The sequence below is a fragment of the Scylla paramamosain genome, chromosome 25, assembly GCF_035594125.1.
Source record: "Scylla paramamosain isolate STU-SP2022 chromosome 25, ASM3559412v1, whole genome shotgun sequence".
NCBI lineage: Eukaryota > Metazoa > Arthropoda > Malacostraca > Decapoda > Portunidae > Scylla > Scylla paramamosain.
Genome location: NC_087175.1, coordinates 21,559,081 through 21,573,392, shown reverse-complemented (window position 1 = coordinate 21,573,392; position 14,312 = coordinate 21,559,081). Strand labels below are relative to the sequence as shown.

General features: G+C 39.5%; 1 protein-coding gene across 2 annotated transcripts in view; it reads left to right on the top strand.

Moving 5' to 3' along the window:
• The window catches only part of LOC135113354 (kielin/chordin-like protein), a 50,855-nt gene that overhangs the window by 8,007 nt on the left and 28,536 nt on the right, over window positions 1-14,312 (top strand). For both annotated transcript variants that reach the window (XM_064028609.1, XM_064028607.1), the window contains exons 2-7: window positions 5,068-5,196; window positions 6,688-6,795; window positions 9,533-9,676; window positions 10,205-10,333; window positions 11,037-11,168; window positions 14,052-14,162. In XM_064028609.1, coding sequence (XP_063884679.1) covers window positions 5,068-5,196; window positions 6,688-6,795; window positions 9,533-9,676; window positions 10,205-10,333; window positions 11,037-11,168; window positions 14,052-14,162 — 753 coding nt within the window. The remainder of the gene's footprint in view (window positions 1-5,067; window positions 5,197-6,687; window positions 6,796-9,532; window positions 9,677-10,204; window positions 10,334-11,036; window positions 11,169-14,051; window positions 14,163-14,312) is intronic.

Here is a 14,312-nt window from a genome sequence, read left to right as displayed (position 1 = left end):
TCGTTCAGTGTGCTTGACGAACCTATTGTACAGTGTGCCCAAACATGCTCAGTATAGTCAGTATAGGTCAGCGGCAGCTATGGCAGGCGGTGGATAACACAGTGCCCCTAAAAAGCTCCAACTACACTGCACTGAGGTTTGGAGCTTATAGAACTTTATGAACAACTTCCTTCACTGTAGAGAAATCAAAAGCATAACAACACAGCCGTCAAATGTGAACGCTATCATGACAAACTAGCTAAAAAAAAAAAAAAGACATCAAAAGTTCTTAGTCAAAAGATGACACCACTAATCAATCCTTCAGTACAGCATCACGAGGGAACTTGGATCGTTTTACCCCATTCTTTCATTCATACCTTATTTATTTGTTTATTTATTTGTTTATTTTTTTTTCTTCGAAGTATCTTCTAAGAACATGGATACTCATAATAGCAATGCAGACTGTTCCAATGTTAGTCTGTGTTCCCGTGTTGTCAGTTATCGCATTGCGGTGCATTTCATTATACTTAAAACTTGCACCACAACATTTTATTGAGACAGAAGCCGAAGTTAGAGATTTAAGAGGAAAATAAAGTCGTACATATGCTTCTATTTAAAGGGATTAACAAGGAAGGGAGGGGATGGGAGAAAGGGAGGAAATCACCTTTGGGAGCAGGGAAAGACAGGAGGCAGGTAGAGGGTGGTGGAGGAAGTGAGTAGGAAGGATGCTATTATATGACTCATATGTATGTGTGTGTGTGTGTGTGTGTGTGTGTGTGTGTGTGTTGTAAATTATTCAAACACACACACACACACACACACACACACACACACACACACACACACACACAGTGTGTGAAGCAAAGGATGATATTTTATCAATCATGAAGTGTAACAAACCATCTGAAATGCTGAATCTTTCAAAACACGGCAAGTGATATAAATCTAAGGAGATCAAAGGACGCAAGACTGAGACAGAACGCTGAATACAAGTGGGAGTGGCATGTCTCGATCTGTGACGATGACAGCACTTAGTCACAGTCAGACGCAAGGAGAATGAAGGTTGCATTCCCTGGAGAGGATTAGATCAATCCTTGGACTGGTAATGGATGAACTGCACAATTTGGTAACCTCTGGAACTCCCTGCCTACTTCTGTATTTCCCTTACTTATGACTACAACTGTTTCAAGAGGGAGGTTTCAAGATACTTCCATAATTTGGGGTAATCCTATTCCTTTTGGCACTGCTCTTTATGGACTGGCACATTCATTGGGCCTTTTCTTTTGTACAGTAAAATCCCTCTCATGCGGCATTCGAGTATCCGGCACATTTTTCCCCGAGCCTTAAAATCAATAAAAAATCAATGTGTACTCATAAAATCGATTAAAATTCCCGCGCGAGGCATACCTTGTCCCCTCGCCACCAGAGCACTGCTTCGCGCCACCGCGGCCCAATGCACTCTCGCGGGCTAAGGAATAGTGCTGTGAGGACATGGGGCGTTGGTGGTGGTGGTGGTGACGCTGGGGAAGCAGGGATTTGTGTTACATTGCTTTGGTCGGCACTGGCCAGTCTTGTCACACACTCTCCTAATAGTGATCAGTGCATATTCCTGGCGGTGGTGGTGGTGTGATTACATTGTTTTGGCAGGGGCGCTGGGGAAGGAGGGATTGGTGTTACATTGTTTTAGTCAGCACTGGCCAGTCTTGCCACACACTCTCCTAATAGCGATCAGTGTTTGCATATTCCCGGCAGCTTCTTCCTCCATCAAGCAGCACCAGAGAGACACAGCTACTTAAGGTGAGTACAGTGTTGGCGGCCTCCTCCTGTCAGCCTTACCGCCCTCACCATAACACACTCCTCCTGCGGACTTCCTGTCAGTTTATTCGTTATTTGGGTGTTTTTGAGGTTATTTATTATTTATTTAGGGTTTCCTCGTATCTGAGTCTGAAAATTTAGCTAAATATTGAAGGGAGATCTATGTAAACAAACAGATAGAGGTAGGGCGTCCTTATTATGAGCTTTAACTGCTCCATCTCTTATTTATTGGAAGCTTAACACGTCGCAAAGTGGAGCCACATGACTAGGCTTTCGTATCCGCTAGCTAGATATATCCGCCATTGCCTCATTTAGTTACGATGGAAGAATAACAGGCAAAATAGCGACCGTTCTCTCCACTGGCAAGGACCGCCATGATAGCTGGCTACCTGTTGAAACTGTGCCAACCTGTTGGTTCCAGTATTTTTTTGGTAATTTTCTTAACTTCTTTATTCTGCTCGTATAGCATGTTTTTATGGTTTATAAAAATAATTATTTGCTTTAGAAGTGTTTTCGTTGCTTGTGTTGAGTTGTTTTCAATTTTGTGTTGCTTTACGAAAAAGTGGGGTGTTTTTTTGACAGTATTTTGACAAACTTGTTTTTTTATTTCACGCTCTAATTACGTCTTTTGTGTTTCTAAAAATCGTTTATGTTTTTTAAAGTGTTTTTTCGTTCCTGCTGAGAGAAATAAGTGGACTTTAAAAGTGGTTTATGGTCCTGTTAAAAGTTGTGATTACAACACTTTTTGTGTTATTGTCTCTCTATATCAGCTTGTAACTAACTTTTCATTGCTTGAAAAAATAGTTCGTATATTTTAAAGTGTTTTATCTTGTTGTTGAGTCAGAATGGGTGGACTTTTCAGTGGCTTTTAATCGTGTTTAGGTTCCAACACTTGTTTTTTACACAATTTCGGTTTTATTTGTTTACTTCTTGTTCCAGGTAACTTTTGATGGTGTAAGATGATAGTTCAGATTTTTTAAAATTTTTTACGTTCCTGAAAATTCATATGTTGTGGACTTTTCAATGATTTAAATGGTGCCGAATATTTCAACCTTTTTTCCATATTTCATTTGGATATTTTTTAAATACTACTGAAGCTGGAGCTGTTATAATATTGTGGATATTAGTTAAAGTATTTGTCAAGTCAGAATATATAAGGCATTCCAGCCTAGCTTCATTTTTTCGAGGGATCAATTTCAAAATGAAATCCGTTACGGTACGTAAATTAGCCGTGACGTCACGGCCGCCATCATGGACTCGGGACCTTGATCGGCTCCGCTGTCTCCTCGGTAATATTTATCGTACTTTGCAGTGTTTTCCTGGTGTTTCCACGTGTTTCTAAACTCAGACGTGTAGATAAGAGTAGAATGAGTAAGAAAATAAGATAAATAGAGGAGGAAGAGGAAGGGAGAAGGAATGGAGGAGGTGATAAAACAGGAAAATGCCAAGAAAACAATATTTAGGTTAATTTTTCCTGCTGCCCTGTCTGTCTTTGTAGTATTTGTCTTCCGTGACAGTGCTTTCAGTGTATTTGGTGTGTTTAGGGGGTGTTGGAGTGTGTCTGGAGGTGTTTAGGGGGTGTTGGAGTGTGTCTGGAGGTGTTTAGGGGGTGTGCGCACATACACACACCTGTCTCTCTCTCTCTCTCTGACTTAGTCCCGCGTGTGCACTGTTTATCCCCTGACGCCTTCATCATGCCTAAAGTTGTAGAAAAGAGGAAGCGTGTTGTGCTTACACTTAAGCAGCTGATCAGATCAGCTGATCTTTGTTATGGTAAGATGTGTGAGTGTAGGGTGGTGATTGTGGACATAATTTCACTTCTATTGAAGTATCCGGCATGTCGGCGGTCCCGTTGATGCCCCTCTTACATAAAAAAAAAAAAATGAAAATAAATAAATAAATAAATAAAAGAAATTGTAACTTTTGATCAACTAACCTAAAGTGATTTTGCAAGTATTAAGAGGTTCAAAGTCCTTACCCCTTCATGGAGAAATGTTATAAATGCTGTACCAACATTTCCAGTCAAGGACTTGCTTAATTCTGGGACATTTTAGGAAGTAATATGAGATATCTATTTGGCTCAAATTTCCTATTCAGCATACAGTGTGAGCAGCTGTAGCCTAAAGAGATGAGTGGGGATTTTAGAGTAGGTATATATTATCTCAGTATTAAAGAGGCACAAGAGATGTAACAAGGGGGAAATGGACAAGTTATAATTACCTAAGCAGGAAGGTCAGGAAAGAGCAGACATGATCATGGTGTTCAATTAGAAAGTGTGGAAGTGAAAGACTTATATAAGCAAGGAAACTGAGCATTAAAGAGCCACAGCAACAAACCTGTCAAAAGAAGGGATAAGCAGGTGCAGAGAAATTCAAATTTGGCAAGATGAGGAAAGATTATACTTGTGAAGTACCTTTTTTTTTTTTTTTTTTTTTTTTTTTTTTTTTTTTTTTATGTAGGAAGGATACTGGCCAAGGGCAACAAAAATCTAATAAAAAAAATGCCCACTGAAATGCCAGTCCCATAAAAGGGTCAAAGCAGTGGTCAAAAATTGGTGGATAAGTGTCTTGAAACCTCCCTCTTGAAGGAATCCAAGTCATAGGAAGGTGGAAATACAGAAGCAGGCAGGGAGTTCCAGAGTTTACCAGAGAAAGGGATGAATGATTGAGAATACTGGTTAACTCTTGCGTTAGAAAGGTGGACAGAATAGGGGTGAGAGAAAGAAGAAAGTCTTGTGCAGCGAGGCTGCGGAAGGAGGGGAGGCATGCAGTTAGCAAGATCAGAAGAGCAGTTAGCATGAAAATAGCGGTAGAAGACAGCTAGATATGCAACATTGCGGCCGTGAGAGAGAGGCTGAAGACAGTCAGTTAGAGGAAAGGAGTTGATGAGACGAAAAGCTTTTGATTCCACCCTGTCTAGAAGAGCAGTATGACTTTATTTTCTCATCCCTTTATTTATTTATTTATTTTTTTACCCTTTGCCAGTCTCCTTCAGATGCAAGATGCAAGTTCTGTAGCAAACTGTATTGATTAATTAGCATCATTTGCAGCCGTTTTTTTTCCAGTTCTTCAAATGTAAAAGTACTATATCACAGTACTGTAGCAGTGTATCAATTGTCATCACTTCCAGCATTTTTATTATTTTCTTTTATTATCTCCCCATTTTTTTGTGTTTTTCTTTTCTAACCTCTCCACTTTTTTTCACCATTTCCCAGTCTCCTTCAAATGTAAGACAAATACTGTAGCACATTAATACAACTGCCCTCCCTTGCAGAACTCCCTGATGGCCTTGACGCCGCTGAGTGTGAAGGGCAGCCACTGGTTGACCGCTGGAGGAAGGACTGCAACTGGTGCTCCTGCAATGATGGGAAGGCAAGGTGTTCCCGACGGCTGTGTGCTGAAGGTACTTGCCTCTTTGTGTTCTCTCTGTTGTCTGTTTGTGCTCTTACACTCAGATTGCTAGTGCTAAGTCATGAGGAAGTTTTAAAAGGTTAGATTATTTTATGAAGGAAGATAAGCTGTGTGGTGAAGGATCTAGCCACTTTGTGTTCACTCTTTGTTTGTGCTCTTAGGTCATATAAGTTGTTAGTGCTGAGTCATTAGGGAGGTTTAAAAGAAGATTAGACAAATTTTTTAGTGAGGATGATAGGTGGAAATAAGTAGGGTATTTAATATAGGGACTGCCACATGGAGGTCTAATGAATTCTTGGAGCTTCCTTTATTTTCCTATGTTCTTATATAATGTTATATCTTCTAATACTGTTTTATTATATTTTCCCCAGAACTATGGGATGTCTAGATGCAATATGTTTGTTGATGTAATTTTTTCTGTAGATTTTTTTTGTTTAGCATGTTCATTGTATTCACCTATGTATTAGTATTTGCCTGTTTGTGTTTTTTGCTGGACTGAATTTACCTTATAATGTCCCATGTTTTGATATTGAATTTTTATGTTTTCTTTGAATTTATGGATAATGTTTGCACACACACACACACACACACACACACACACACACACACACACACACACACACACACACACACACACACACACACACACACACACACACACACACACACACACACACACAAAGAATGTTAATCCTCATAAGTGTGTGTGTGTGTGTGTGTGTGTGTGTGTGTGTGTGTGTGTGTGTGTGTGTGTGTGTGTGTGTGTGTGTGTATTTACCTTGTGGTTTATGGGAGGGGAGTAATCTTATAGTATCCTGTCTCTATATTTATCCAGTTTGGTCTTAAAAGCATGGACAGTTTTGGCATTCACAGCGTCTTCACTGAGCTCATTCCATTTGTTCACAATTCTGTGAGGAAAACTAATGATAGTACTTTAACAAGCTAAAGTGGAAATTAATATAGTTTTCAAAAGTATTTTTATAAGGATTTACAATTCTTGTTCATATCACTTATTCTTCTTGTGTGTGTGTGTGTGTGTGTGTGTGTGTGTGTGTGTGTGTGTGTGTGTGTGTGTGTGTGTGTGTGTGTGTGTGTGTTATTACTTACCACACACACACACACACACACACACACACACACACACACACACACACACACACACACACACACACACACACACACACACTAGAAGAATAAGTGATATGAACAAGAATTGTAAATCCTTATAAAAATACTTTTGAAAACTATATTAACTTCCATTGTAGCTTGTTAAAGTACTACCACTAGAATTATAAAAGCACAGTAGCAAACACCAGTAACTTCCATTAGATCCTGTTAAACTACCATTAGAATCGTGAAAGCATTCCTGAAAACACTAATAACATCCAGTAGAGAAGAGTAAAAGTTTTTGGGATAAGCCACCACAGAGTTAGAGAATACTGGCCAAAGACCACTGAAGGTAATGTGGTGTTTTGTTTGATAGGTGTGCAGGATCCAGAACCGCAGTGTGAGGGCAGCCCCACCTGGAAGAACGACTGCAACACGTGTCGCTGTGCAGGCGGCCGAGCTGTGTGCACCGCCAAGCAGTGTGGTGAGTGGCAGCAGGAACCTCGTAGGGATGTTGTGGCTTTCATAAGGCTTTGAAGCATTCATCTGCTTTACCTTCATTTTTGTGATGAGAGGAATGTCAAGGCTAACCTAAAAATCACATGTGCCTTGGTGGTTAACTTGTGGCCTAAGGCTCGCTTCACATGGAGCATTTTTCACTGCATGGTTGCTGCTGCGCTGTAACTGCAGTAGTGCACACACACACACACACACACACACACACACACACACACACACACACACACACACACACACACACACACACACACACACACACACACACACACACACACACACACACACAAAGCATTCTCCATCACATGGTTGACACCCTGATAATCAGATGGCAGTGTCATCTTGAATGCCGAAGAGGTAACATAATACCTCTGCAGGAGATAAATAAGTAGACAATTTGTTAGTGAAGAAAAAGTAGAATATTAGAATGAAATTATATACTAGATAAATGTAAAACATAATAAAGAAAAAAATAAAGGTTTGTTTAGTTCATACCTGCATCAATTTCCCATTGCTTTCATAATGCTGCAGAAAGAGAAGACACTTAAACTCTCAAGCTTTCATGCAGAGTTAAAAGTTTCAGTTGATTTTTAATACTTGAAATTATATATATGCTTCCTGCTTCCTGCCATGATTCTACTTTATTGGCATGAATTTTATCACTGTTAACGTTGTGATAAATGTATCCCTTTATTTTTGCAGCATGTACTTCCAGTATATAAGAATGTATATACCTTTTTTTTTTTTTGTAAATAAGTAAATATATAATAAGCAGTCAAGCCAGAAACAAGATGTTTACTTCAGTACTTTGGAACTTTTGCCAGACATAATATCTAATCGTCATCTACATTATAATTAGTTTTAACTCCCCTTATCTGGGAGTCAGACATAAGTTGAACACACATTGCAATGCTGTGCATAACCTTCACTAGACATGGTATTTTAAGCTCATCTGTGCCAACAACCACCATCAGTTATGACACATCTCAACTGGGAGTCAAACATTTAACATACTGTCTTTGAACTTTTTTGTGAGGGGAAAAGTTTGGTCAATCTGTCAATGTCTCTTTGACATCTTGCTCTGTCCAGGTGCATCCTAAGGGGGTGACCACAGATGATCAGTTTCCACCTCATTCTTTTTAGACTCTCCCTTCCTGCTTGTTCAATCCCTTGGCCTCTACAAACACCTCTTTCCCCACATGTACTCCTTTACCCTAATCCCATCTTCAAAGTGGCCTTCCCCTCCTATTAGCACCTTCAACTTTGCTCACACACACTTTCTTAATAGACTTTTCACTCTTCATTCTTTCAACGTGGTCATATCGTCTCAGTGTGTTCCTTTTCATCCACTCTATCGCTCTACAATTTACACCACTAGCACAGATACTCATACCACATCTTTCATACACATACATTCTCTGCTATTGCCCTCACCCTCCCATCTTGTCACTCCACACAAACCTCTTAGATAACTTATTTCCCCAGCACACTCAATTGCTGCACTCTTTTCCACTCCCAGGTCTCTGATCATCAAAGCTGGTGAGAGAATACTATTCCTTATGCTTCTCTTTACATCCATTGACACATTTCTCCCTCCAGTGACTTGCAAGTGAACTTATGACCTGCCTACCTTTCACATTGCTCTCTCCAGTCCCTCCATGCATCTCACCTTGTTTACTTATTTAAATTCACTCACCTCCTCATTATCTCTCCTGCCATATCCACCCCAGCTGGCACACTCACCCTATAAGGTGTCCTAAAACCCCACAATCTCTTCCTCCTCTCAAACACCATTTTTTTCTACTCTTTCCAACATTCACCTTCAGTTTCCATCTCATATACACCCTCAGAAAATTATCTGGCACTCTGAAGTCCCCTTTCACTCTGCTAGTAAGGCAGATGTGCAAACAGATGTGCTACTACAGCCCATCCCACTCCATTCTGTTGGCAAAAAGTCAATTTACTAGATATGGGTGGATTCAAGGGAATATTTAATAGCAAGAGAATTTTAGGTCTTATTTAGGTTGACATAGACAAGACTTAAGATTTAAGGATGTATTTATGTATTGCTACCACCAATGGTATTGTAGTATTGGTCCATATGTAGAGTATCAGTATTTTTGCCAATACTACCAATACCTGAAAGGAATCTACTTTGTCACACATCACTCATATTTTGTTGAGAAGAAACTGGATGTTTTATAATTGAGAAAATAAATGATTGATGATAAGAAATTATCTACTATATCACTTTATTTAGATTATAAGATGTATAGTACATTCTTTAGTAATAAGCTACATCTACTACAGTTAATATATGCTGGCATCAGTAGTAATATCAGTATTGTGTGGTATTAGCATTGGTTAAAATTGTTAATAGTATTGGTGAATTTTTTATGAGATTATTAGGGTAAGTAATCAGGATAGAGCAGGGAGCAACAGATCTGAGAAGGAGATAGAAAGAAATTGGTTCACAGATAGAGTGATAGATGACTGAAATATATTGATTGGGTTGTCACTGCAGTCAATAGAGGGAGATTTTAAAGACTACATGAAATTATGAATAGGAATGAGAGTTGGAGATAAGCATGCGTGTGTATAATTTATTTAGGACTGACACATATAGGCTTACTGGCTTCTTGCACCATCCCTTATCTTCTCATGTGTCTCCTTTACATCAGTAAACCTCCAACCTTTCACCCCAGGTCAGGTTGATCCGCAGCAGCAGGTGGTGGAAGTGCAAGTGGAGAATGCTGAGTGCGAGGACGGCTCCCGGTGGCGTGTGGAGTGCAACTGGTGTGTCTGTCAGGGTGGGAAGAGCCTCTGCACTGAGATAAACTGTGATGACTGTGAGTGTTCCTGCCATGCAACCAAACCTACTGCAGTGTGAATGAGCAATTGATTTGTGATTTCATTTGTATTTTCTTCAGTTACCCAGAGCTGTAGTGTCATATTGTGCACAATGTATCAACTATCGCATCCTTATTTCTTCTTGGTCTTTGTAGAGCTTTTATTACAAAGTAGTTTATTAGTCCACATATTAATTTCTATTCAGATTCAAATTAGATTAAAAATTTAAATGCTTTGATCATACAAAAAGTACGGCAGTGACTTAAAGTAGACTTATACAAAATAGTGATTTAAAATTAAATAGTAAGAAATAAAAAATAAATAAATAAAATGCTGTCAATTAAAATTATGAACAAAAATGAAAAAAATCAGCTCATCAACTATACTAAGATATTAGTTAAATGGAAGAAATTCACTGGCAAAGCTTTGCAGTGTCATGAAGTAGGACAGCTGTACATACATAGTCACTCAACAACTTTGCATCCAGTAGTAAACAACACTATGTCATGGTGTGGCCTTGATTGCAGGGAATGAGGCCCAGGCACAGGAAGAGGGCATCCTGGAGTGTCATGGAACATCTCGCTGGAAGAAAGACTGCAACTGGTGTGGGTGTGCCAATGGCCGAGGGTTCTGTACCAAGCGAGGCTGCGTGCAGAGTGAGTATTCCAGGGTGTATAGGTGTATTCCACAGGGGTGTACTGAGTGCAAGGGACTGATGGCAGGGTAGAGGTTAGGTTAGTTTAAGTCAGGTTAAGTTAGGGTAGGATGTGGTTAGGTCAGGTTATCTTATCTGGTGTTGGTTAAGTTAAGTTGTGGTGTGGTCAGATTGTCTCATTTGATGTATTTTACATAACCTAAACTATTGAGTCACCCAAACTGTTTTTGAGTTGGGGTTTTTTTAAGTTTATGAAATGTTGCAGTTTTCACAGATGTATTTTTTATCTCAATTTCTTTTGTTGTGTGTGTTTGATATATGAAATGATGTGTTGCTTTAAGGAATACTCATGTGGTGGCAGGACAGTCAAGGCTGACCTTATCACTCAAGCCTTGGTGGGTCTAATTACCTGTGACCTTCTCTCATAGTCAGTTTATCACACCTTCACATCAGTGTTCCCGTGTTTTCATGATCCTCCAAAAGGGGCATGTCACTTATTATATATAATTTCTTGGTAGAAGTGTAGAGGTGTATTGCTAGTAATAGTAATAAAAGTAGTACTGTAGTAATAGCAGTAGTAGTAGTAGTAGTAGTAGTATCATTATAATTAGCTGTTTATTATTATTCTTACTTTTATTTTTATTATTATTATTATTATTATTATTATTATTATTATTATTTATTTATTTATTTTTTTTCCATAGCTGGTCCTTTCGCCAACTTGGCAGAGGATGCAGTGTGTGTCCCCGGGTCCCGCTGGCTGGTGGATTGTAACTGGTGTGGGTGTTCAGATGATGGCAGGAGCTCCTTCTGTACTCTGATGGCTTGCATCCCTGGTGAGTGGCAGCTCTTATATTTTTTGAGTAGTGTCTGCAACACACAACACACACTTGTATTCTTAAATGTTTTATCTTTTCATGAGAACTTGTAAAATACCACAAAGATGATTAGTTGGGTTTTCACAAGTGTCTTTCTCCATTGATGATGAAGAATCCTTATTAACCCTTCGACTGCCACTTGGTATACCTTTTCCCTAATTACCAGTCACTCTGAGACATCTTTACTCGTGCTACAGCCGCATCCGATCTTTGAATTGGGAAGAAATTGCAAAATGTATTCTTTTAAATCATTAACTTTCTTGTAGATGCCTATAAAGATTTCTCGGATTGCTTCTGGCACTGCTAATTGTTTGATATTGCAGTGAAAAGGTTAAATTTAAATTATCAGTGCAGTCATGAAAACACTCTTGAGAAGCTCAGTCATTTCCTCTGCAGTCTGTTAAAATATCACTGGAATCCATAATCAAGAAACTTCTAAAACACTATAACCTCCAGTACAGACTGTTAAAAGTTGTCAAGATAAGGCACACAAATGAATGATAATACAAATCATAACACCTCCAAATACCTGTAATGCTTGTGTGGTTGAACTAAAAAACCATCCCATTCTCATTACTGATACTGTATTGAATATAAATATACTTGCATTCAGAATGTATCATGAGAATATTAGAGATATAAAAAATGAGATGGTTTGGTTATGCAGTAAGAAGAGATGACCAGGAACCAATTAAAAGAGCTTGGAGAAAACTAGTTGAGGGAAGAAGATTGAGGGGAAGACAGAGAGTGAGATTGCAGGATGGAGTTGCATTAGAACTGCAAAGGATTGGAGTCACAGAGGGAGATGCAAGGGACTGAAACAACTGGAGGAGACTCATACTGAGAAAGCAGAAGAGAAGTATGGATATATTGACAGAAGGCAGAGTAAGAAGGAGTTTAATCAATTGTGGTGACCCATAACAGTACAAGCACAAAGAAGATGAATTGTTGCTAGTAATTACTCCTAGTGAGGTCTAAACAACTGGATCAGGAGGTGCTGTGAACTTACCAGTGACCTAGCTGTGACCTCAATAAATGTTTCCCTTTGTGTCTCACAACACAAGGGGGCAGTCACAGCCTGCCCTCTAAAGACAACTTTCTTCCTTCTCACAACTCTACATGCATCTTATACATGTACACCCTGCCTTCAAAATTAAAAATTTCATTATGATGTCTTATACTTCAGCCTTGGAGGGGACCAAAAATGTCCCCAGGTCAGACTGCTCTTCTTCTGGTATCAACCTTAAGGGTCTTGACGCCCCCTTCAATTCCTTCATTAACTTCTGCAACATTTGTGGCCTTAAATCTAATTTTCAATCTGTGGAACACCACCTCTCCTCGACTAAATCTCATCTTCTCTTCCTCACCAAAACATAGGTGTCTGAAGCAACTGACAGCAGCCCTTTCTCTGTTCCCTCCTACTTTCTCAATCCTCATTTTCATTCCAAAGCTGGGTGTTGCATTTATGTGCGCAATAACTTAAACTGTTCTCGTGCCCACATGCCTGAATCTTCCAAATTTTTCATCATCTGGCTACGATTGCAGTCATTCTCAAACTAGATTTATATGTGCTGTATACCTCTCACCTAACTCCTCTATCTATAAGAAATTCTTTGACTACTTAACTACCAAGGTGGAGCACTTCCTGACTCTTTCCTTTTGCAGAGATCTCCATTCTTGGAAACTTCAATGTTCACCACCAGCTTTAGCTTTCCTCTCCCTTCACTGACCATCCTGGTGAACTAGGCCTTAACTTTGCTATCCTCCATGATCTACAGCAATTAGTGCAACACCCTACTCATATTCCTGACCATCTTGGAGATACGCCCAACATTCTTGACCTTTTCCTAATCTCTAATCTTTCTGCTTATTCTGTTACCCTGTCTTCTCTGCTAGGCTCCTCCGATCACAGCATCATAGCTGTTTCTTGTTCTATCACTCCAGTCCCTCCTCAGGATCCCCAAAGCAGAGGTGCCTCTAGCATTTTGCCTTTGTTAATTGGGGGACCTGAGGAGATGTTATTCTGATTTTCCTTGGAATGACTACTGGTTCTATGACAGAGACCCATTTCTATGTGCTGAGCACAGAACAGAGTCTGGCATGGAGGTATACATTCCTCACTCTTTTCTCTTGCACTAAACCAGGGGTGGGCAGCTTTTTGGAGAGTGCATGCCAAAATTGGCCAAATCTCAGACACAAAATTTTTCTACATACCAACCAAAATTTTTAACAACATATTACTTGATATCTCTTAAATATATGAAGAACATTTTGAATAACAAAAAAAAAAAATGTATTGGTTAACTCACTATATTAAATATAAGACCCCCTTCAAAAAAAAAAAATCTATAAAAATTCTCTTCTCACTGTTTAACTCAGCCTGTTCTTGTGCTATACATGATAAAGAGGTGGCCCAAAAAAAGGTAGTTGAGCTTTCCATCACCTGATTCTCATTCACTTCATATTCTGCCCAGAATCATGCCAAGTTTGTTTTCCAGCTACCCAAAAATGCCTTCATCAATAGAAAATGTTAAAATCTTTCAAGATCTGACTCTCCTGGTGACTTCTGGCACCATACCAAAAACATCTCTATTAACTTTACCACTTCATCTTTCCTTTCTCTATTTTAACCTGATGGCACCACTGCCATCTCATATATTTCTAAAGCTGAACTTTTCACTCAAAACTTTGCCAAAAAACCCTACCTTGGATGATTCAGGGCTTGTTCCTTTCTCTCCTCCACCCTCCTACTACTTTGTTTCATTAAGATTACTTGCAGTGATGTTTTCCATGTCCTCACTGGCCTTAAGTAGTTCAAGCTAATATTCCTCTATTTGCCAGGTTACGTTCACGAGGGACGCACCTGTGATGAAGGATCTCTCTGGAAGACTGATGACTGCAACATTTGCCGCTGCATTAATGGTGTGAGTGCCTGCACCAAGCGCCTCTGTGGTGAGTGTTGGGGAGCAGTTCTTTCTGATCCACAGCCACTATCCACATGGATTCCAGAGATGCCTTCATACATTCTCTCTCTCTCTCTCTCTCTCTCTCTCTCTCTCTCTCTCTCTCTCTCTCTCTCTCTCTCTCTCTCTCTCTCTCTCT